A 23,379-nucleotide genomic window follows, 5' to 3' on the forward strand; every position below is an offset into this window, starting at 1 on the left:
CCGGGCGGCGGCCGCTGCACTCGCGGCGCCGGAGGCAGCGCTGCCCCGCGGCGGCGGCGGGTTAAAGCCCAGCCTGGGGCGCTGGGCCGGCTTAAAGCGCTGGGCCGGCCGGGGCGCGCTCACCTGGGCGCCGCTCCACGGGCTCCGCCGGCCGCCCGAGCGGCTGCGGGGCAGCGCCCAGGTGACCATGCGGGGCGGCCGGGCTCGCCCGCACGCTTTCGGGGGCAGGTAGCACACGCCAGGTGCGCGGTGGAACATGGACTGTCTCCTGCTGGCCGTCTGGACTTTACCTGTCGCGATCCTCGGCGGCGGCAGCTCCATGCAATTCCAGACTCTCCCGTGGCTTGGAAGCACTGTAAAGGCAGGTCGAGAGCACTTTTCTTTTGCGGTCGCCTAGTGTGCTTTACCGTACCAGGTTACTGCAGTCCCTGGTGCCTTGTCTTTCTGCCTTCCCTTGTGGAGGAAATCTCGCCCAATACTCCTTTTCTCTCTCTCTTTTTTTATTTTTTTTTCTCTTGCAGACCCTTCAGCTGTGCTGCCTCTGTTGCATGTCTCATGCAGCAACTTTAACCAGTGACAGCATCAGTGAATTGACTCATGGTTTGTATAGCTCTTTCTGTGTCTCTCTATGTGAACATTTGCATGGATGCTTTTTTTTTTTTTTTTTTTCGGTGGAGTGAGCATTTAAAGGGAAGAAGCCGCAGTGTTTGGGGAGCATAAAGTGCAGGCAGGCTGGCTGCTGTGGGATAGCGAACCATGGGCAGGGATTAACTTGTTAAGCCCCGTGTGTTAAAGCTGAAAGGAACTACGTGTAACAGCAAAGCAAATGAATGGGATAGTAAATACATCCACATTTCCATGTGTGATTAGAAAGATGACTGTGTGTGTAGCCGCAACAGCAGAACCTCGTGTGTCTGTTGTGGAAGCAGTGAGACAAAAGTAATGAAAATATTTGGGTGGGAGAGCGGAAGGAGCCGTGCAATGCAGGCTGAGCGAAAACAAACCTGGAGAGAAAGGACTCCTGTGAGCAGGAGCTCAGGAGCTGTTTGTTCCCAGGTCGCAGGGACTAACATGTAGATGCTGATGACTTTGGGATGTTTGAAGTGCAGTATATGCTTTTTATTGGGTGTGAGTGGAAACAAAGTACAATAGGGAACCACACCAGGGTGCAGAAAGGAAAACCCTCTTGCACCCTGTTCTCTGCTCACTGGGGATTCCCTCTCTCTAAGCAGCTGCTCACATTTTTTTGGCCACCAGCCTTCTTAGCGTCCTCAACTTCTGCTGTTGATTAACACCACTAGAGGAAAGTGAAAGCTCTTGATGTATTGTTTCCACTGTCTAAGGGAAAACAACCTATCAGTGGTTACGTTCTCAGCTTAATGTGTGTCCAATAAAGTCTATTCAGACAAAGAGATTGATAGTTTTTGCAACATCTGTTACAACACAAGAAGAAAGGGGGTTTATCTTTTTTTTAATGGTGTTATTTCAATTTACTAAGAGAAATTAATTGTTTTGTTAAATGCATGGACATCTAAGTATCCATAGAGAAATACAGCCCAAAAATTAAATGGGTTTGGAAAGCAGTTTATTCAGCATAATTACTTGTGTAACCAGGAATAGGTGCAAAGATCCTAGTTCAGGAAACAGCTAAAATTCTGGGACACAAGTAATCCCTGCTAGGTCAACACCAATGGTAATGTACTTCAGGCTTAAGACACCTGCTCACACAGCCAGGTGAATCATGGCCTCTATTTTTTCCCCTTTCTTAGGTGGTTTTGAGTAGATCTCAGCATTCTCAAAAATAGTTTTGTAATTTTTCACGTTTTATTCAAAACAATACATTTCTTTGACACGCAATTAGCGATGGTTGACTAAAGGTTATTAGGTAGGATGTAATCTCTTTCTGCTGAAGGTCAGTTACAATTTGAAACCCAGTCTAATCAAGTCACTACAAAGAGATGAGGTCTCACTCAGTTAAGGCATTAATAAATTAATCCTTTAATCCATTTGAACAAGTGGTATAGCTCTGCAAAGTCTCACTCATGGTTATCCCTACAGTGATACAATATTTGCTGCATTCTTAGGGAAGGAAAAAGCCTCTCAAACCAGAACGGCCTTCACATTTGACAGCAATTAATACAGGGGGAGGGGAAAGTCTCCAGATCTGCTGGTGATGACAAATGTCTTCAGAGGAGCAGTTGTGGGAATGTTCACAGCTATGCTAGTTAGTCTGTGCCTCTCAGTGGGGCACAAAGGAAACAAACACAGTCTGAGAGCCTGTGAGACTTAACGGGGGTGAATTTATGCAGGCAAGGCTGCACACACAGAGCCTGCAGAGCTTTCAGGCCAGTCCCTGAGTGAGGGAAGGCTTCATCCCAGAGTGAATGCCTGGTGCTCCCCGGGTCAGAGTGGTGCTTACCTGGTTTGTGGGATACAAAAGCTGATGGCTAACTTTTTATCCTTACAGATTATGTGTTTGTGACACCTGTCAGAGTGGATTCCAGCGGATCGTACATTTCACATGATGTTTTGCACAGTACTAGGAGAAAGAGATCAACCCAGAGTTCAAAGAGTTCCTTGCACTACAAATTTTCAGCATTTGGACAGGAACTTCACTTAGAACTTAAACCTTCGACCATTTTAAGCAACAGTTTTATTGTCCAGGTACTCGGGAAAGATGGAGTGTCAAATTCTCAGGAACATGACATTGAGCAGTGTTTCTACCAGGGATTTATAAGGAATGATAGCACCTCTTCGGTAGCAATATCTACATGTGTAGGCTTGGTAAGTGTCTATTTAAAACAAATCAGCACTAAAAGTATTTTCATATGTGGAACAGTAGCTGAAGGAATGCAATTCATATAATATTCAGGGTACCATACACCATTTGCTGATTTTCCTAGCACCACTAGTTGCTACTGCATTTAACAGAAGAGATTTAGTTAAAGCCAGTGAACTGCATCACACCCTTTGTATTTGTTGATGACAGTCTTTCAGGGAAAACATCACACCCTTTGTATTTGTTGATGACAGTCTTTCAGGGGAAAAAACAAACAGAAGACTGGCTGGTAGTCTTAGTAATTATCCCATAACAATTTGTTATAGTTTGTGATAGTTTATACATTTCTGCTCGCTCTGAAGTATAAGCTCTTCCTGCCTTTGTGAACTGCTATGAATAAAGGAAAAACCACCAACAACTATCCAGAAGCTTGTGAGAAAATATTATTTTACCTAGTTTTGTCAACTGCTTTAAGGATGGGTGAATTTCCTAGCTCAGCAGGAGTCATGAAACAGTTTCCCTTTGTTTCCTTTGATAATTCAAGCCTTATTTGGGTTTACAAGTCTTGATGAGTTGATCTCTTATGAATGTGTTAAATATTACCGTTGCATACTTTCCATTTATGGCTGTCATCAGAGTTCATGAAAAATTGTCACTCACAAGTGGTTTTTTCAAAATGTGTTTGACAGTGCTCACTGCCTGCAGAGAAGTCTGTACTGATGCAATTTAGAAGAATCATCTACAGAATTAATAGTTATGGATGTTTTTTAGGCTTAAACCCTTGCACTTGCAAAGCAGTCTGCTGTGGATGCAGAGTAAGGCAGTGTCATTTTAGCACTGGTATATGAAGTCATCTGTGTGCTTTGTGCTTGACTAAGGTCCAGAGGATATGTTGGGTCACCCTCTAGAAATCTGTTTTGCAAAGGTGCTTGTCTCTAAGGGCTATTGAACTGTGTGATGGGACCGAAGAAGGAGCACTTGAGACAGCCAGTGTTTCCTTTGAAACTGGAATCAGTGACTTGAGAAGCCTGTTCATTAGGAAAGGCTGTTGATAACTGGTTGAAGTGGTCTGGGTTATATTTTGAATGCTGTACTCTTTTTTCTTTTTTCTTTTTTTTTTTCCTCAGCAAGTTAGAGGAATTAGTATCTTACAGTTCTCTTGAACAGTTGCAAGTGGGAGTTTGGAGCAGGTGCCCGGAACTGGAACGAAGCTTTCTTTGGCTTTTAAAGCTGTGGTGTTAGTGCTGAACTGTTAATATTGGATGTGCTTAGTTGTTTCTCTGGAAGCCTGGTGTTCACAATTGCTACTTTTTACCGGATTTACTCAGAAAATACCCTATTTTCACTTATTTCGGTGTTTTGCCTTTTCCTCTAAGGGAAATGCTCTACCTACACGCCACAGGTACAGTTTAGGTGATCCCCCCTGTTTGGTCACATTTTGGTTTTTAACATGCTTTCTGAGCTAAGTGAAGTTGGGCTTGTCAAGTCTTGTCTGGAGAAGGAAGGTTCAAGCCTGCCTCAGGTCACAGAGGAACAGAATGTGGTGATCTTAACTGAGACTGAAATGGATCTTTTACCACTGTCTCGACACAGAGGTTGTTATGACTGGTAAACTTCACTTAGGAAAGATCCAGAAACTGATCAAAAGAGAATAAATATTGTGGCATGAACGAATTTATTTTGGCAGTACCTAGATTATCAGCAATTAGAATCTCTCTTTAATTAGTTCCAAGGTTCAATAGATTTCACCTTAAATTGTTATTTTAAACTGGTGAATGAAGTAAACCTTTACTTACAGTAATCTCCTGTAGAGTAGGTATCCCAAAGTATAATTGTTCCTTTATCCATCTGTTAATTTCAGTGCACCTAATGAATTTCAGGCAAATTATCAACAGGATTCTCAGTCTTTCAGTTTACAAGGCTGCCCTCTTAAAAATGTGTCGTCAGCTGTCTGTAATGACAACCACGTCACTTCTCACTGTGATCCAAATTCAGTAATCATATGTTAAGTCTGGACGCTGTGCTCTGATCAAGAGAACCTTGTGAATAGCTTCTATATCCTTTTTGCACCAACTACTTTTGTCACTTGGTTGCCCTTCTTTCCTATTTGCTTTGTTCACTGCAATTAAACCGAAAGTGGTGTTTCTTCTATATGGTTGGTAGCACTAATCTTTCCATTGTTCCTTTCATTAGCAATAGCTTCTCTACAATAAAGCTGCAGTGACCCATTCTTTCAAGCCTGGAACACCACAATGTGATTTGGAAGCAATTGCATTTCAATAGACTACAGGGACTCTTTGATCTAATTTTTTGGATGACCTAGAGTATTCAGTCATTCAGCTGTCTGTTATCTGCTATTGCCTGCAGAGGAGACTTTGGAGAGAGTCTATATGAAATGGTTTGTTAGGCAGGATGACCTTAACTTAACACTGGAAAGGAGCAAGAATATCTTGCCTTGGTATAGATCTATTAAGAGTTGTGTGTATCTGATGATTTAATGGCTTAGTTGACAGGAAGGCCCTACATTTTTATGCTGATTTGTTGATTTGAGACCAAATGTTTCCATCAGTGAACACAATTTTCTTGGTGTGTCAGAAGGCAGAACTGGATCTATGCTCTGATACAGTAAGTTGGCATTTCAGGAGGATGTGCACAAGTTTACTATAGTAGTTCCTCTTTTCATGATCAAAATGTTTAGGTGCTTTGCTTTTCACATGGAAACTTGCCTTTTTTTTTTTCTGTTTTCTGCCCTTTCATGCTTCAGTCAGCATCCTGGGGGGATGCTGGGGCATCTGTTATGCAACAAAAAAGCTGTGCTTTTACTTGGTTTTTAAATGAAAACTGTGTTCTGGGCTGTCTGTGGGGAACATCATACATTCCTTCCACAGCGCTGCGATAATTTTTTTCATATATTTTGTTAATACATTCTCACTCTCAAGGGTCTTTTTTTTTTTTTAACTATTACACCTTCGGGTCAATGAGTTTGTTTATGTTAGTAAATACACAACTGGTTTCTCTCTTTGACATCATCTTAATGTGGCCTGAATAGAAATCCAAAATGTTCAACTTCTTTCTCCACTGATACTCATTACTGCTTTTAATAAACCTCTTCTGTTATCCCTGCATGACTTCTTGGAGTTCCCTTCAGTCCCTTGTCCTCTCCCAGTTGCTACATCCAGGCCACTGGTTTCTCTTGTTGCTTCATTCCCTTTTTACATTCTCCAGTTCAAACTGTCCGTTCTTTCCAAATTCAATCTTTTTTTTTTCTCCAAACCCCTTATTTGAGCTAGTTCTTGCTTATTCTAATTATTTTTTTATTACTATTATTATTTTTGTAATTCATTATTACTTATAATTGCCTTTAGCTAGCTAACTGGGAGCAGACTGTGTCAAATCCACAGAATGCTGTGGTTTTTCTGTTCTTCTGAAGGAGATGATGCTGGCCACTGTTAGAATACGGAATTGTTTTTTTAGGACCTACTCAGTGTGGTTGTGTCTGCATTCCTACCTTGTTCCTCTTGCCCATTCTCGTCCACATGTGCTATTTAATCTGCAATAAAAACTATATCTATTAGCTGCTGTAGGTTCAGTATCTCTACTTCCATGATGACATCTAAAAGCCTCACTGCTGCCTTCCTAGTCTGGGTATCCCTGTGTTGTCTCTCTTTATTTGCCAGTTTTTGTCTCCTTACTTTATGATTCTGTATACAGAATCTCCTGTATACAGTGAGTTGTTTGCAGTCACACAGTAAATCAGGGCAGAGTACAAGAGAACCTCAGAGGTGTCCAGCTGTATTCTAGAGACACTCTCAAAAGTAATTTGTGACTCTGCATTTAGGAGCAGGAGTCACGTTTCCCTTGTGAACAAGAACTCTCTTGCAAAGTCAAACAAGTTTTAGTGTAGTCCAATGCACAACACAGGGATTGGTGACCTAATGAGTGAGTAGTTTGTTATACAGCATTTGTGGGGGCATTGGTGGGGCAGGAGACAGGTGAGGGTGTAGAGCAAGAACTACACATGTGCCCAGAGGAGCAAACCACTCGTACAACGTAAGGGACTTGCCTGCCATCGAGTCCCAGAGGAGATCTCTGTGTGTTTTGGGTCAGAGAAAACAAGTACTGCTGAGTGGAACAGTTCAGGTCCTTTAAAACTATAGGATACACAGTTTTATTGTTCAGGCCAAATTTAGCCCTAAGCAAACCCCTTAGAATGGAGGCTTGAGAGGCTGCACCTGCTTGCACCAGATGTGAATGTGGGCCATTCTCTCCCATTTATTTATGTACCTTAATTAGAAGAAGTAGTGGTGCCCTCCTCTGGTTTTGGTAAGATGTGATTGAATCTGTCATTGTAAGGGGCCTCTTTCTCTTGTCTCAAGTTCTGTTATGTTTATTAGTGTCTAGTCAAGGGAAGAGAAAGAGGAGGGAAGGATGAATCATGTTACACTCGCTGAGCTGTCAGAGGAGTCTAGGACTGGAGAAAGGGTTAGATGCAGCACTGAGAGATATACAGGAGATGTATTAATTCAGTGGAGATTGTGTGTGCGTGTCTGAGGGCAGGACTTTGCTCCAGGTATCAAAGAAGCCACAAAATTAAAGCTGCTTAATGCAGTCTGGCCACCTGAGAGGCAGGCAGGGCAACTCATGTACCCAGTCTTTGTAGTCATTTAATTGCACCCTGTATTAGCATCATGTAAGTTCGTGTAACAACAGCCTCCTATTCCTAGAGCTCACACTTTAAGTCCAATTAAATATGTTGAGACAAATCCCAAGGTTCTTATGCAGCCAAACTCCCATCAAACTCAGTGAGCCAGACTGCTGCTGAAGGTACAAAATAATTGCTGTTTGTAGTGAGGTTCCTTTAGGAATCTACAGCTGTAAAAATATGACAAAATTTGGTCCAGTGGGACCTTGAAGAGAAACTAAGTACAGATCTGGTGATTTTTCTTATTCTTAAAACTGGTTTTAGTCCACCCAGAAGCCAGCACACAAATCCAATGTTTTCTGCCATTATACCAGCATGACATGAGCAGCATCTGATATGAGTTCTTTGACTTTGTTTATATTCACACACCATTACATCTCCATCCTTTATAGAACACAGACTGTGTTTTACACAATCATAATTTTGTCCATTGTTTCGATGAACATTTTTCCGTTATTTTTCCATTAGTCCATAATATGGTAAATATGAAAATGAGAAAAATCTCTACAGGAAAATGAGGTGACAATGGGGGAAAGTCATATTCTTGAGGATATTTTAATTTATACTAGGCAAATACAAGACACTGCTTCTGGTCTCAACGTTGAACTGACTGATGATGAATTGTGAGATTAGGTTATTGATTGCCCTTCTCCATATCTGTCTGATAAGCTTTCTGTTTAACTCTGCCTTTAGCTCTGTGAGACAAAGACAGTGTTATCCCAGGCATTTTGACACTACTGATTCCTGATAGGTAAGAAAATTAAAGAGGGTTAATGATGAGAAATAACCTGCTTGTGCTTGACAGATTAACTAATAGAGGCTGCATTTCTTCCTGATTTTATATTTAAAAACCTGCAACACATAGAGGAAGCACTGTGTCCCTGGGAGCACTTTAACTCCATCAGACTGAACACAGTGGGCTGTGGATAAACAGCAGCTCTCAAGTGCCCACAGGAGCTGGTCCTCTGTCACTTGTGCCTGCCCTGGTTTTGCTCCAGCAGAGCATGGAAATGGTTTGTCAGTGTATTTCCAACCAGACTTGAGGCTGTTGTGAGCACTGTTGCTTGCACCTTTAGAGTGGTTCCAGGAACAGGGAGCCATCCATTTGTACAGAGGTAGACAGTTCATCCTGGCCCTTCTTGTTAAGCTGCAGTCTCACCATCACTTCCAAAGGCAAGGCTCTCTCTATGCTTGTAACATCAGCATTTTTCTTGCTGTAGCAAAGTCTTTCCAAAAAACTTAGTTCCCACACTTTCCCTAGTCCATTAGAGAGAAGCTTATAGACAGATGCCCTCATGAGGGTCAGAAGAGGATGACCTGTCTGCACAGACTTGACCTCTTCAAAACAGGATGTCTTTGATGTCATGAGGATTTTTTATTTTCATTTGGACCACTATTTTCATTTGGACCATACCATCCCCACTGCCGAGAGGCAGAGTGTTCTCTTCTGCACAGCTGTGAACTGCTGTGCTGAGAAATATCAGAAATATTTCTCCTTTTAGAGGCAGATTCAAATAACTAATAGCAGCTTATAGTCACTAACAATTAACCTAAACAAGGTTTTATTTCTGTCTTTCCCCTCTTCTTCCTTCACTTCAGAAGTGTTTCAGGAAGGTACCAGGTTTGCAGACTTGGTGTGTAAAGGCTTTTGTTTACTCAAAACACAGTGACAGTTTGTGAAACTGTAGTTCAATTCCAAGTCAAGCTGCCCACTCCTGGAGCTCTGTACCTGACACACAGAAGTGGAGTGGGAAGCATAGGAGTGCCTTGGTTGTGCCCTGATCCTGACACACAGTCCACTTAATTTGAGCAAAAAGTGATCTCAAAACTGGTCTTAAACATTGTTTTTTTCCAGACTTATTCCCTCCTTACCCTCTCTGCAGAACCAGTGCCCTGATTATGGTGACAGCTTTGTGACTTGCACTCAGTTGGAGACCTGACTTTGATTCACTGTGGACTGGGCTGGATGGTCACTGGGAGTTTACCAGCTCTTATAAGTCCCTCAGATCTTCGGGCACCTATGGTTTTTGTTTGTCACTGTATTGTGTTTAAGTCCACGAGGTATTTAAGATAATTTTTTCTGACTTGCAACTTTTTAGGGATGGGTTTGTGTGTCTGATGTACAGCATGTCCTGTACTCATTGAAAGTAAATGGATCACTGGGATTGCTGCCCAGTACTGCAAACAGGAGAGAGGGTTGGAGGTCTAAAGACTGTTTTCAGTGCCTGTGGTTTGGAAATTTGCAGCCCACGGATGAGGGCAAGATAAAAGCTGAGGCCATGCTAAGCAAAGGCATCCAGAGCAGTGATGCCCCTAACACATCAGTCAATTCTTTAAGACCATTTCAGAGCTATTTACATTTGATTTCGTTCTCTCCTGAGCATGAGCAATGTTGTTGACTTACAGCTCTCTAGGGATTTTCTAGAAGGTACCTGCTTTCTCTTTTTGGAAGTTGCAGTGTCCAGTGGTAACCTGACAACAGCCCCACTAATGTCAGCAGCCTTTTTAGTCATCCAGAGTGTTTCCTCTGAGTGAACTGCTGACCACATACAGGAGCTGTTAGCTCTGTGTGGCTCACTTTGTTATGGTCTTCTCTCAGCGAGCTGGCAGGAGAGGGGTTAAATTTAGTTGTCTCTGCAGTGGGAACTGGCAGTGGACCTACAGTGAGTTTTAGCAGCTGAAACTCAGACTGCAATATATTTTTTTTTTCTATTTTGTGTTAGGAAGGCTCTGACTAGCCCTTAAACGGTATCTGAATTGAACTTTAATGGATAATTCCATTACAAACAAGGTTTTCCTCTGTCTTTTTGATCATGTCACTGGGAGCAGAAATGTTGGTTCTTTCTTGCCTTTTCTCATCCCATTTTAATCCCAATTCTGTTGCTGCAGGTCTACCATAAATTACAGTATGCTAAAGGAATTTCCTATTGATTTGCTCTGACAGTGATTTGACCAGCTATGTGAATAGCTGATGGAAGCAGAACTTGTCTTTGGTTCAGACAGTGGAGCATTGACTAAAGCTCTGAGGTAAACATTTGCAGAAGAAACCTGAAATCATAATGCCTTGCAGCTCAGCACAATTTACAAACATGTATTAATTAAGCTTCAGTGCTGGCTTTACTCTGTGTTAGATGAGAACAACATCCTGGCTCGTAATAGGTTGACATCAGTAACCTTTTATTGTTTATCGTGCTCGGAAGTCACCAAGAATGAGGGTGAAGAAATGTCAAATAATCAGGTCAGATGCAAGGGAATGAGTCTTGATGGTTGAAGCTCGGTACCGTGGGAACCATTATTGTCCAGAGCAATTTCTGGAACATGCAAGGTAATTTCTTTCTTTACAACGTTAGTTCATAAGCTGGGGAAATCTGCAAACAAGTTGGACTGTGAGATGAAAATCCCTTTCCTGAATCTCGTGTGTGGCTGCCCAGCAAGTTCCTGCCAAAAAATAGTATAAGACAAAAGGTTTGATGACAAAGATCATAGGTCTTGAAATTAGTCTTACTGGAATAAGAAGGCCCTGCACAAACCTGCTTCATAGAAGAGGAAGCTGAGGCAATAAAGTGATATTTGCTTGCACAGACAATGGGGTGTTGCCTTTTCACTCCCCTGGGCATTAGCATTTCAGGCTGCCCCTCTCTGTACACAGCACACTCGGGGCTTTATTCTTTGAGGACTGGGTTCTTGCTGTTCACAGTGGGATCACTTGAATGCTTGTGCCTGCCTGCCTAATATATGTTAATTGAAGGACTTTTGTATCTCAACATCTTTATTAATATTAATGGAATGAGATTTTTTAATGGACCTATACAAAATATGCTTGACCTAGCTTGAGCCCTCACTTTTGTTTTTATACTCTGCAGCACAGTGTGGCTTCCAACTAATTTAAGAAGGTAATATTATATTCTGTGGCAGAATACACAAACTAATGAAACATGGATTACTCTTCAGACCTGCAGTTTCCTTGCCATGAGATAGAGAATTTATATAACACCAGAATATAATTAGTTCTTTTTAAATCATGAAATAAAAAACAGATTTGCTGTGTGGAAATTATTGCAGTTCAGTGAAAAGAGCAAGCATTTAAGAATAATTCTTTTTTGACCAGGCCTGTCTTATGCCACAGTCTCATTCTTTCTTTAGGAAGAAGTCATCAGAACAGTAAGTCTTAAAATTAGGCAAGACTAAATGTGAACAAATAGTTCAAGTTAATACTGCTATTAAAGTATAAGTTGGTCATGCTAAGGGATAGGTATAAAAAACAGGTATAAGGCAGCATCAGGGAAGTTTAAACTTCTGTAAAAAATGGCTACCCAGTGTAATTTCTTGTTAACACTTGACAGAAAGTTATGTTACTTATTTTGTTAGATGCAAGTATAAATTAACTATTAAAATATCAGTCTTGGGGTAGGGCTGAGTTTTGTTTGTTTGTTTTTCTTTTTTTTTTGTTGTTTTGTTTGGTTTTGGTTTTCAGTCCACTGTGGGTGATTATGACATAGACAAGAAAAATGCTTGTGTCACTTTGGCACTTTTTTGTTACTTTTTCTGATAAAGAATAATTCCTCGTAGTCCACTCTTCCATTGTTTGCAATAAATGTCTCTGAAATCACTGGAGAGACCAGCCTACCACAGCAGGACCTCCAGCCTCCAGGTTTTTTTCTCTGTTTGCTGGTTCTCTTCATGCCATAAGCCATGCTCAAGGCCATGTGGATATTTTTTTGCAGTCCAGACATTATGTACTAATAGTCAGCTTGTTATCCTGCCTCTGGCAGCAAAAGCTTGAGAAGAAAAAGCTTGGGACAGAAAAAGGATAATTTCCAGACTGAGACACAAGTGAGCTGCTGACATCTGCTGATTCCTGCACTCCAGTATTGCCCACTCTCATTGACAGGTATTTGCTGGTTTATGGGCTTCATCTTCTTGTGGTGAGTAATGTGTTATGCTGACTGCTTTGGATCTGAACCTGGCCTAGGGAGAGGTCTCTTTTCTTATTCCCTACATCATCTTGGCCCTTGAGTCAATAGGCACACCACTTCTTTGGGAAACATCACTGTAGTATTCAGTTTAGAAAGACATTAGGAAAATGGGAAGCACCACTGGCTCATCACGAAAGTGAAGCGTGTTTCTCCTGGCAGACCCCAAAATGCATGTTGTATATAATCCAGGGGGGTGCTGTATAATCAGATTTCACTGAATCAGAAGTTCAATGGAGGAAAACAGGATGTTGAAGGGCAAAGAAACCCATTTGCAGGCTGTGACCCTGTGCTGTTCTCATGGACTGCTCAGACTTGTGACAGCCAGCAGTGAAATGAGGCAGGAGCTCAGGCAGTTTCCCAGAGAATCAGCTGCTGCTGCTACTGCTAGAAAATGCACTCAAGTGCTTGGCATGTAGTGCCTGCAGTTGCCAGATACGTTTCAGTGTATTAGTGCCAAGTGTTTGCATTCCACTCTGCTGCCAGAGTATTCTGACAATGAAGGAGTAAAGGAAGCATGATGGCCACCAAAAAATATGAAGCCAACAGGAAACGTAAAGTGGTAATTTGGCCTAACCCAAATCAAACCCTGATAAAGGCACATCTGGTATTGAGAGAAACAGATGGTAGCTTTTGAGGCTTATTGCCCTTGTTAGACAGCAGAGGGACTTGCTGGTTCAATCTGCAAAAATGTGCAGGGAGATGGTCAGTGTCATCCTGGCACACCTGTAGGGGACAAGACCCCATTCATCTTCTGCTCATCTGGGGAGAGCTGAGTAACTGCAGAGAGGAGAACACTGTGACAGAAATGGTTAATTGATTCCTGTCTTTACCAGAGAGAGTGGGTGGTCATTTTAACTGCCTGAGGCACGGACAGTCCTGCAGGTCCAGTTTAATGAGGACCATCCGTGGTCCCAAGGACAGGGTGGGAGCCAGGGCAGCACAGGGTACAGTCAGTGCCACGTGTCAGTGAACATCAGGTTCATGAGGTGGTGACAAAGGCTTGTGTTCTCCATCAGCCTGTGGGACAGACAAAATACCAATGAAAGGACAGTTTGGACCAGAAGCCAAACATAGAGGCTGGTACATCACCACAGATAGATGAAGCTGGGAGCAAAAACATGCCAGCCCGTGGTCTTGGCCTCTGAGTATTGCTCTGGTTCTGTTTACAGGTTCTCAGCTTTTGGGTTACAGTGCCCTTAGAAGTTTATTTTAGTTGTAATTTCCCAAGCATTTCTTGAAAGCTAGCTTTCTGGTGCAGAGCAGCACCACAACACTAAATTACTTGCAAATAGCTCGAGGGCTGAGGGAATTGTGTATTTTTTTGTTGTGGCTGTTCACATGATTTATTTAGCCATTTGAAAGACTACAGTTTGGGAAAGTCAGGAACACACTCTGATGTGAGAAACAAAACAGAAGGAAATGTTATTCATCCAGAATGAAGGTCTGTCTTCTGCAAACTGAAGCATTTGGTCATTCTGCCTCCACAGCCCTACTCCTGTGTTAGGATTAACAGAAGATGTGGAGGATTTCCCATGGGGCTATGTTTCCTGCCCACCATCAGCCTGCCCTGCATGGTACCCCTATGCTCCAAAATATCTCCCTGGACATGCCACATGCCCTTAACCACAGCTTAGCTTTTGGACCTGGTTTCTTGTGTTTGAACTGCCAATAAAAAGGAAGAGGTATTTATGTATTCATACATACTTTTCTATACCAATGCACTGAATTAGTGTCAATTCTTTAATCTTTATCTTACAAAGGATGGTGCAATTTGGCATCCATTGTTAGTGAAATACTGATCTATTTGTATGTCCATAAAGTTGCACAAGGCAGTGCTCTTTATGGCTGTTCTCTCTTCTGCTGTTCAATAACTGTATTATCTCCTAGCAAAATAGTAATTATCATTTAAGTCAACACCTTCTTGCTTCTTCCAGAAAGGGACTTAAATTTTAAAGAGAAAGTAGCTGTGATTTGTCTTTGATTTTTGTAGTAAGTGGGTGGATGTTGGGTTATTGCAAAAAAAATTATAATGTAGAGGTTGTATATCAGTCTTGCATGACTTCCTTTATCATTTGTTAAAATACGTTAAAGGACTAAGTCACTGTAAATCTCTAAATTATTTTTATAAAATTTATTTGCTATTGAAAACAAGGTTAAATTTATTTCAGATTAGTGACATTTCTGAGAATTAGTGATGGTATAAATAATCTGAAAATCTAGGAAAGTTCAGTGTCCTATTCAAGTCCCCTTGGGGGGTTCAGTGAAGCCCCGGAGAGGGGTGGAATCAGATGTGGAATCTTGGGCTGAAACTATTCAGACAGGATGGGGAGTGTAGCTTAAACCCTCTGTTATCTTGCCAGCCTTGTGTGTGCTGTCTCTCCCCAGCAAGAGGCCTGATTGATTCATAGCCACTGATGGGCAGTTTAAAATTACAAAGCTTTCAGTTTCCTTGTTCCTAACAGATAAAGAGGGTGGGCATTTCCTGATTATATGGTATACACTCAAAATATTTAAGTTCCCCATGGTGCTATTTGTGCCTAATTTACTTCCAGAGCACATTAACACCGCTGGTTTTCTGCAGCGGGAGGAGTGTGTGGTGTAACATGCTGTGAAGAGAGGAAATGTTTCACAAGAGCTCCTTCTGGCTTTTCCTCTGTTTGCGTTACCACCTGGAAAGAAGAAAAGGTGGAGTGACTGACTGATGATCCAGATGGATTGCAGGAACACTCATGTGTTTAGTCACAACGTGTGAAGTGGGGCAAATTCACACTGAGAAGTGCCAGGATTGTGCTTTAACTCCTGGAAGCTTCTGTAGGAAAATGTGTGGTCACAAAGGGTGCTTGACTACCCTCATGCCAGTAGTCTTTTGGCAGGCAGTGCTCCTTTAGAGGCCACTGAGCAGCCAATTGTTTTGGGGAAAAGTCAGGGATATGGTCATACATAGGACAGGGGCTTGAGGACAGGCTCTAGCAGAGTTGTTAGAATATCAGAATGCTAAATCAGAGGCTGTGCAGAGACTGGGAATGGAAGCACCACATTTGCCACTTTTCACATTCATTTTTCTAGTTCTAGCCTATGAAAGTGGGCAAATTGTCTCTTGTTTATGGATGTTGGTGGGCTTTGATGCACTAATTATTTGACTTGTGCAGCACTTCTCAGCAGACCAGGTGTGTCCTGATTTCCAGGCAAGGGCTCAAGGTCCAAGAGCACTTCTCTCACTGCTGGCTGTGTGGTGTCAGGATGGAGCAGGGAGAACACCCAGGCCCTGGGATTATGATCTACATTTGAAGCTGAAGTGTCTGTGACTCTCACACACTTCCCTGATGTCCCAGAGCCTTAGTGACCCTGACAGCACATTCCTCCCCTTGGAGCTTTTTTTCTTAACCTATGCTTAACCTGACCTTTGTTTAACCTACTGTTCAGTAGATTCATTGCAGAAACAAGGTCAGGCTGCTTAGGATATTTTGCCTCTTAAATCTTCTGCTGATATATATTTATTTTTTTTTACCATCCTTTTATAACTTTGCAACATGCTGAGCTGTCAACAAAATATCTCCCTTGTCTTCACTGCATCTTTATTTCAGTAGAAGGCCTATGGTGTTTAACATAGTGCAACATCTGTGCAATAGATATCTGGACATCTTAGACTAATTTAATATAAAGAATATCTCATGGAAAAAGAAGTTGCTTTCAGGCACATCCTTCCTTTTGTCACTTTAGCTTTCCTGTTTTCTGAGATCTCAGAGAACATCACAGGGTTACTTAGAGGTTTGAAGCTCCACAGACTATATTTTGAGAGCCTGATATGTAAGGTAGTGTGCTAAAAACACTATTGTACAAATGCTTTCATGAAGAAATGCTCTTCACAGTGTGTGCTTGCTGACACAGGGATCCAGGCCCTCCCTTCTTGGATCAGTTCCTGTGGGACTGTAGAGATGGGAACGTGTCTGTCCTCTCCTCACCTTCTTCTTTGTCTCCTGTTTTCACCTCTGATTCTCAAAGTTTGAACTGATTTCTTTAATAAGAGACATAAATAAATGCTCCCACATCATCTTTCTTAGGAGTCATCCCTGCTAAACAGTCACATATTTCACAGGCTTACACTGATTTTTGCCATCACTAGACTTTAGTATAACCTTTTGTGACCATTTTAGTTCTTCTGGCCTGTTCAGTGGGTACAATTCAAATATGGATCTGAATACCTGCAAACCATTGTGTTAACACTCCAAGTATGGTTTAGGCTTGTGTTTTGGGCTCTGACTTTGTCAGCAGACAAGATGTCAGGAGATGTAAATGGATGCATTAGGTTGAAGAATGGATCACTTTATGCTGAAAACTTGGACCAGTATTAAGTTAGTATTTTTCTATGTCCATTTTAAAATAGCCATGGCATGATGTTTTATTTCATATTCAACAGGACCTCTTTGTGGCAGTTTTTGCATGTCATCACAGTTATTTCTACTACAGAGACTTCTATAGTTAGAAAATAGTACTCAAAATTACTTCTCATCAAACTTCCATTTATAACAGTATTAAAAATTTCTCTAGTCTGGGACAAATCCAGGCTTCCGGCTTTTAACTTCAGCACAGTGTCTTCAGCAGAGCAGTTATACCATGTTCACATTTGGGCATCATCCCCTTAAAATAAAAGCATTGTCTTATTTGTAGGAGAGGAGTGTGAGTGTGTGCAGCTTTAAACCAGGACAAAGATGAGTGCAGGAAGGCTGAGCAGTGCAGATCAGTAGCTCTTGGCTACAAGGAGATTAAAAAAAACCTTTCTGGACCCATGACACACTTGGCAATATAATCTGGGGAAGGCAGGTTTTGTGGCTGTAGACAGGGCTTACAAATATGAGGGTTCTTCATGACATGGAACACAGATGTGAGGTACTGCATTTATCTTAGTAAATAACTTTTTATTCAAATGTCCATTATAAACCAAGCTCTGGATGCTAAGGATGTTTGTAGGGCTGTCAAAATGTTATGTACAGTTGCCATTGTCCAGTTTTCTTAATGTTGTGGAAAACTGAGAAAATGGTGAGGTCTTATTTAAACTTGGTGGATCTCTGGGGTGCTGCTGCCCTGGATTTGGGGTTTAATCATGTGAATTGCAGTCAAGGTTTTACTGATTTACCTTTTCTTGGGTGGGGGGGAAAGATATTTGGAGGCACCTAGGCTGCTGTTCTGTTAAAAGAGACTGTTAAAGCAAAAGAACAGGGGCACAGGCCAAGCTGCTCAGGGACATCCTGAAGGCTGGGGCTGTAGCTTAGAGTAGGGCACATGGAGGCACTTTAATAGAACCACCCAGCCAGGGTCAAATGTGAACCTTCACAAGTCTCTCTTGAGCATTTTCTGGGTTGATTACAAAATCCTGCCTATAAAACTGAGACAGAAGGAGCAGAGGAGCTGAAATGCTGGAGAACTGGGAGTTTAATCCAGATAACCCAGGCGCCAGCCTGACATTCTCACTCTTGGGCCATCTTTGCTTCTTGTTTTCCATTCCCTTAATGGCCTAAGCTCTTTTGTTCCACTCCTCTTCTCCTTCCCACATAGATATTTCAACATATGTATATGTCTGTGTATGTGGAATATCAGCAAAGCTGATACTTTGCTCCCTACAGAGTTCCTTGTGACCACTCTCTCATGTAACTAATCCATAGCAATGTATACTCCAACGAGGAAAATTAAAAGGTTGGGAACCACTGACCTAACTTCTTAGTAAGCAATACAGCTGGCAATCAGATGTAACCCGAGCCCCTCGTTATTGGAGCTGCCTGAGCTATTCATAGCAAAGCAAAATTGCTATGGGAATTGAGCTGGATTTATTTTGTTTGAATGCAAATTATCCCAGGTCAGACAGGCTCAGATCTTCTGCCCCCTCAGATTCATTTGCATCAGCTCTGCCAGGCTGGAGTTTATATCTGGAGGATCTTCACTGGGGAAAAGTGGGCGTGGGTGGTGAACCACCCTCGTGGAGGGCGTTTGCTTGGGGCTCTGGTGCAGTTGGTGTGAGTCACTCTGCAGCCACAACTCCTGAACAGAGTGAAGGGGCTGCCATCAGGTAGCCCCAGGTGGTGACCCAGGGCTTGGGCAAGTGTCTCTCTGTGTTACCTGCAGCCTCAACAGGGTGTTTTGTGAGGGAGAGGGAATATTTCAAGCTTGCCTGCTGCTCTCACTGATGAAGTGTTCTGAAAGGTCCAGCTACCAATGGCCCATTGTCACTGGAAAAGCTGTGTTTTCACTAAAAAAAAAAACTCAAACAAAACCCACTAAAGTTTGATTCTAGTATACATGATTATGAAGGGTAAAAAAGCCTCTTAAAAATCTCAGTTGAAAATTGTTCAAGAAATCAGAAAGAAAATAAAGTGCTGAAGCCCTTCAGTGTTATTTTTAAAAAAATCTCATAATTTATAGTGTTGTTTCCTGCAAGGCCTGATTCATGACTTTTTTAATGTTTGGAGTTGCCTGTCTGATAGGGAGGAATGTTCCTGATCAGAAGCACTCAAGCAAGCATCTGTTAATGCTAAGTACCTATGGAAAGGAATTTCCAAGTACTGATTTTAGTTATTTATTATCAGTTCTTTTTTTTTTTTTTTTAAGCTGTTCATTTTCTGTGTCACTATGCCCTAATTTTATTGGTTTTGCCTTTATCACCACTCTAGGAACAGAAGCTTCATTAAGAAGGTATGCACTTTCCCTAGCATATTGGTACATCTGAACTCCAGCCACATAAAATCGATTAGCTGTACACAAGGGGGGGAGGAGAACCTTGCCAGAACATCTTCATTTCACCTCATCCTTTAAGCAGCATAAATAATTCGTAGCAAACCATCCTTAGGGTGAAATTCTGCCCTGTCCAAAGATCTGTTAAAAAATCTGAGCATCTTGAAGTTGAATTTCAGATATTTAAGAGGGACATAAATGGTGCTTTTAGTTTGTGCTGTTACACAGAATGAGAGGACAGAGAGAGGGTGCTTTTGAAGATTTCCAAAAGGTCAAACTCCCCTCACACCTTGAGCATTTTCTGAAGCTGGGCACCCAGTTATGTGGGATGTTAGATGAGGGAACTAACTAAGCTACCCTCTGAAATCAGTTTTTCTGTTATACTTGATGTATCCTAAGTAACTAATCAACTGTCAGACAGCACATGTCAAATAGTGGGCTGCCTCTTTTTAGGAAAAGTGAAGCATAAATGCACTCATTAAATAATCCCTCTGTTTCCTGTTTGCTTTGTGATGGATTTCAGAGCTGTCATAACTAATAAAAGATGTAGATTTTATCTTACAATTGCAGGGATTTGCTTAAACAGGCCATGCCCAAATGCTTGTACAGCTACCAAGGCCAAATTTGAGCTGTTGGTTTTAGCTAATTGCCTTCCAAAAGCTTTATAGGGAGCCAAAGAGCCCTCCTGATGGAATTGTAAATTAACTGATCCTAAGTGCAACTTGGTAAACCTCTGGTGCTTCACTTGAATATTACTGGTGTATAGTTAGTGCCATAATGCTGTAGTTTACATTAGTATTTTTTTTCTGTTCATTTATCATGCTCAAAATATGAGAAATGAGGGAGCTCACATACTGACAAGCAAGTATTTAATCTGTGGCAAAGCAATCAACTTTGTGTTAGTTCTAGAATATCTCATTACCCTGCAATAAATACCAATTTAATACATTTAAATACCAAGGTGACTGGTTCAATTACCTTAAGTGGAGGAACAAATAAGAATATTTCCTTATTTGCCATATGCTGACAGGGGGTTGCATAAAGATGTTTGAAACAAGTTCAGTCAACTGCAGAAATACAAAGGCACTATTCAGAGATAACGCCCTCTTTGTTCATATAGGAATAATTAAAGACATGCAATTTTGTTACCTTGTTTTAATAATTGCTGAATGTTCTGCATAGCATTTCTTTTGAGCAACCAAACAGAGTGGTCTTTCATTGACTAACTCAGACTGGCAATTTAAACATTGTACTCTCTTTCTGTCGGATCCTCAGGTAATAATAAAATGCTATATTGTTAAGAACTCGTAACATTTTACATTTGTAAGAAATCTATATTATGTTAGAAAACAGAATAATTGAGTTATTTTTGTGAGTCAGGTTTTAAAGAAAAATGTCATCTGCTGACAATTCTCAAGTCAGAATAGGCAGCCAGTGATTCTAATGCTTCTTTCACGATAAAAATATTTTAGTGTGTGTAAAGGCCATTAACTTAACCTAAACATTTGCTGTGGTACAGAGCCAGGTATTCCAATCTGGGGAAAATCTGAAAAGGTCTACTGAGGTTATTCTCATTGGCCAAGGACCCAGTCCAATAAAACATCACTTCTGTACTTCCCTGACTCCAGGGTAGTCACCAGGAGCTGCCCATTTGCAGACTGGATACTTTTCTGAAGGATGGGTGCGTTTTTTCGGCAAACATAAAAGCTAGGGAAAAGTTTAGTTAAAGATTCTCTCTTTCCTTTAGTGTGTTTGCATGCCTTTGTGCTGCCTGGTTTGGGATGGGATCAAAAATGAACACTCTCTGAGTTTTACTCGTGGGATTCCTGACTTCAATAATACATGTGTATTATTGGAAACCTCATGAGAGTCCATTCTCACTAGTTTCCCAGAACATTTGCTTTCCCAAAGTGGTATAAAAGCACTCTGGAAATGCTTGCGGAGACAACATTCAGCTCAATGGGAGCTCCTGGGTGCTTAACACTCTGTAAAAGTCTGTCATTACTTTAACAATCTGTGTATGGATTTAGGGTCCAGGCTTTTCACTTTTCGTTGGTGGATCATGGATTGTGTCCCTGTCACGGTGTTTGAGTGGCTTGTTTCACTTACCCTGTGCTTCAGTAATGTGGGTAACTGTGTAAGTGCCCTTCTGAAGGGGGACAGAAACAGTGTGTGGAGGCAAAATCCAGCTCAGCTCTGTAGCTGCTGCTGTCCCCTCTGCAGCCACTCCCAGAAAAGGGGCTGTGGGTCAGAGTGGAGAGGGAACGAACTTTGTTAATTACTGTGATTTACTGCCATTGGCTTGGCTGTTTGCTCCTGATGCTTCCCGAGGGTAAAAATATCTTTCACCTCAGCAACACTTTTCTGCAATTCAGCTCCTTCTTTCTGCTTTCCAGATATGCTGCTTGTCATTTTTTTTTCTACCTAATTTCACATCTTAATTTGCTCATTTTGATTATATTTTCCAGAGCATTGACATTTTGACCCTAACTTGAGAGGGGCTCAGTTAAGCCATCTCTCAAAAAGTCAGTCAGTGCTATCGGGTATCTGCAGTTCCAGGTCAGGCTGTACTATACTGCTGGATATAATTCTTGGAAGTAGTTTTGCTCATGACTGTAGTAAGGTTATAGTCTCACATATTTTTCAGGCTACCAACTTAACCCATCCCCAGAGGTGAGTCTACTTCATTACACGTTGTCTAAAGAAACAGTAATTTATTTAAACTGCTTACATGGTGCAGGATTGCTTTGAACAGCCTCGCGATAGCGTTGGTTGAATATCTTTGCTTTGGGTGAAAGAGGAATTCATATGATGAATGCTGACAGACTTAACAGGACTTTATTCTTCCTGGAATTCCTTGGCATGTGTGAGAAAATGATGTATTTACCACATTTTCAAGGCTTGACCCAAAACCTGTTCTAAACAGCTGGCACTTCTCCTGCTATCCCGGCAGGATTCTGTCTCAGGCTGCTGGTGCGTGCACAGGGATTGCCACCTCCACACAGCTTTCTGCAGGGGTACTTTTGAAATGGCTCTGAAATCACTGCTGCTGCTCTCCAAGCCTCTGGCCATGAACTGGTTGGTACAAAAAACCATGTCCAGACACGAGTGTTATGCTGTGGTTGAGCTGACCCAGGCTCTGAGCAGATTTGCTGCTCCTGGTTTGGGCTGGGCTGCCTCTGGCTGCCTTGGAGCGTGTGCTCCCAGCAGGAGTGGAGGGATGATTGCAGATGTGAAGATCATTTCTGTACTTGGTGAAGGGACTGCCATTACCTGATCATAAAACCTGAGGGAAGGGCCTCATCTCCCTGTCAGTCTGTGGTGGAATATGAGCACAGGTACAGGAGTCATGGGGAGACCTCTCTCCTCTTCTAGCACATGTTGCTGTATATCATTATTTAAAAATTGACATCTGCCCAATTCTAGTAGGCCAGTCTGGGCCCAAAGGCAGCTTCTGGCTGTTGTCAGGTAGCTCTAAGTTGTAAGTTCACATTCTCTGGATCCCCAACATGCCTGTTTTTTCAGTATGGGAAATGGTCTGGCAGGCAGAACCCGCAGGTGGGACACCTGAGCTAAGGCAGTCACTCCTCCTTTGTGGGCAGAGATGGGTCTTTTGTGTTTCCTCTGTCATGCCAAAGTGCCAGAGATTTAGCAGAGCATCAGGGCAGGAAATAAGAGTTTGATTAAAATGAACTGTAGACAAGTTCATCTGTAGACAAGATAATTTAATGAGTTTTCCCTGCAAAGTGGATGACGAAAGACTCCAATATGCTGTAACATGAGATGGTCCCAACAATGTGATGTGAATACTAGATTTCTGGGAATCTTTGACCTCAGATGATCTTAAATAGCCAGCAGCCATAGTTCTTAGGTCATCTGTTCTCCTTGTTCCTTGTATTTCAGGGAAGTTCTTAATTTAAATTTTTATTTGATTTGAGTAGAACTAAAAACTGTACTTTTTGTCTCTGTACATTCTGTAACTCTTGTTAGGATGTGTTTGAGTCAATGGTTTGGTTTGTTTTTTTTAAGAGCTGGACATTTGGGAAATAACACAGCAGAAGTCTTGGATCAATGTCCACTGAAGTCTGTGGAAAGCTTTATGCCAATTTCAGTTGGCCTTTTGTCAAGTCTTTTAAAACTTTTCATGAATATTTGGAACTATTTTAATGGGTGTGAAATAAGATTTAACTCTTCCTTTT

The 23,379-nt window shown here is 41.7% G+C and overlaps 1 protein-coding gene across 2 annotated transcripts in view; it reads left to right on the top strand.

Moving 5' to 3' along the window:
- The first annotated feature begins 202 nt into the window (after window positions 1-202).
- The window catches only part of ADAMTS18 (ADAM metallopeptidase with thrombospondin type 1 motif 18), a 79,047-nt gene continuing 55,870 nt past the window's right edge, over window positions 203-23,379 (top strand). The window contains exons 1-3 of one of the 2 annotated variants that reach the window (XM_032701437.1): window positions 203-361; window positions 522-600; window positions 2,468-2,784. In XM_032701437.1, coding sequence (XP_032557328.1) covers window positions 257-361; window positions 522-600; window positions 2,468-2,784 — 501 coding nt within the window. In that variant the 5' untranslated portion in view covers window positions 203-256. Of the gene's footprint in view, window positions 366-521; window positions 601-2,467; window positions 2,785-23,379 lie in introns of both variants that reach the window. The other variant, XM_032701439.1, reaches the window with a different exon arrangement.

Source organism: Chiroxiphia lanceolata, chromosome 13 (genome assembly GCF_009829145.1).
Source record: "Chiroxiphia lanceolata isolate bChiLan1 chromosome 13, bChiLan1.pri, whole genome shotgun sequence".
Lineage (NCBI taxonomy): Eukaryota > Metazoa > Chordata > Aves > Passeriformes > Pipridae > Chiroxiphia > Chiroxiphia lanceolata.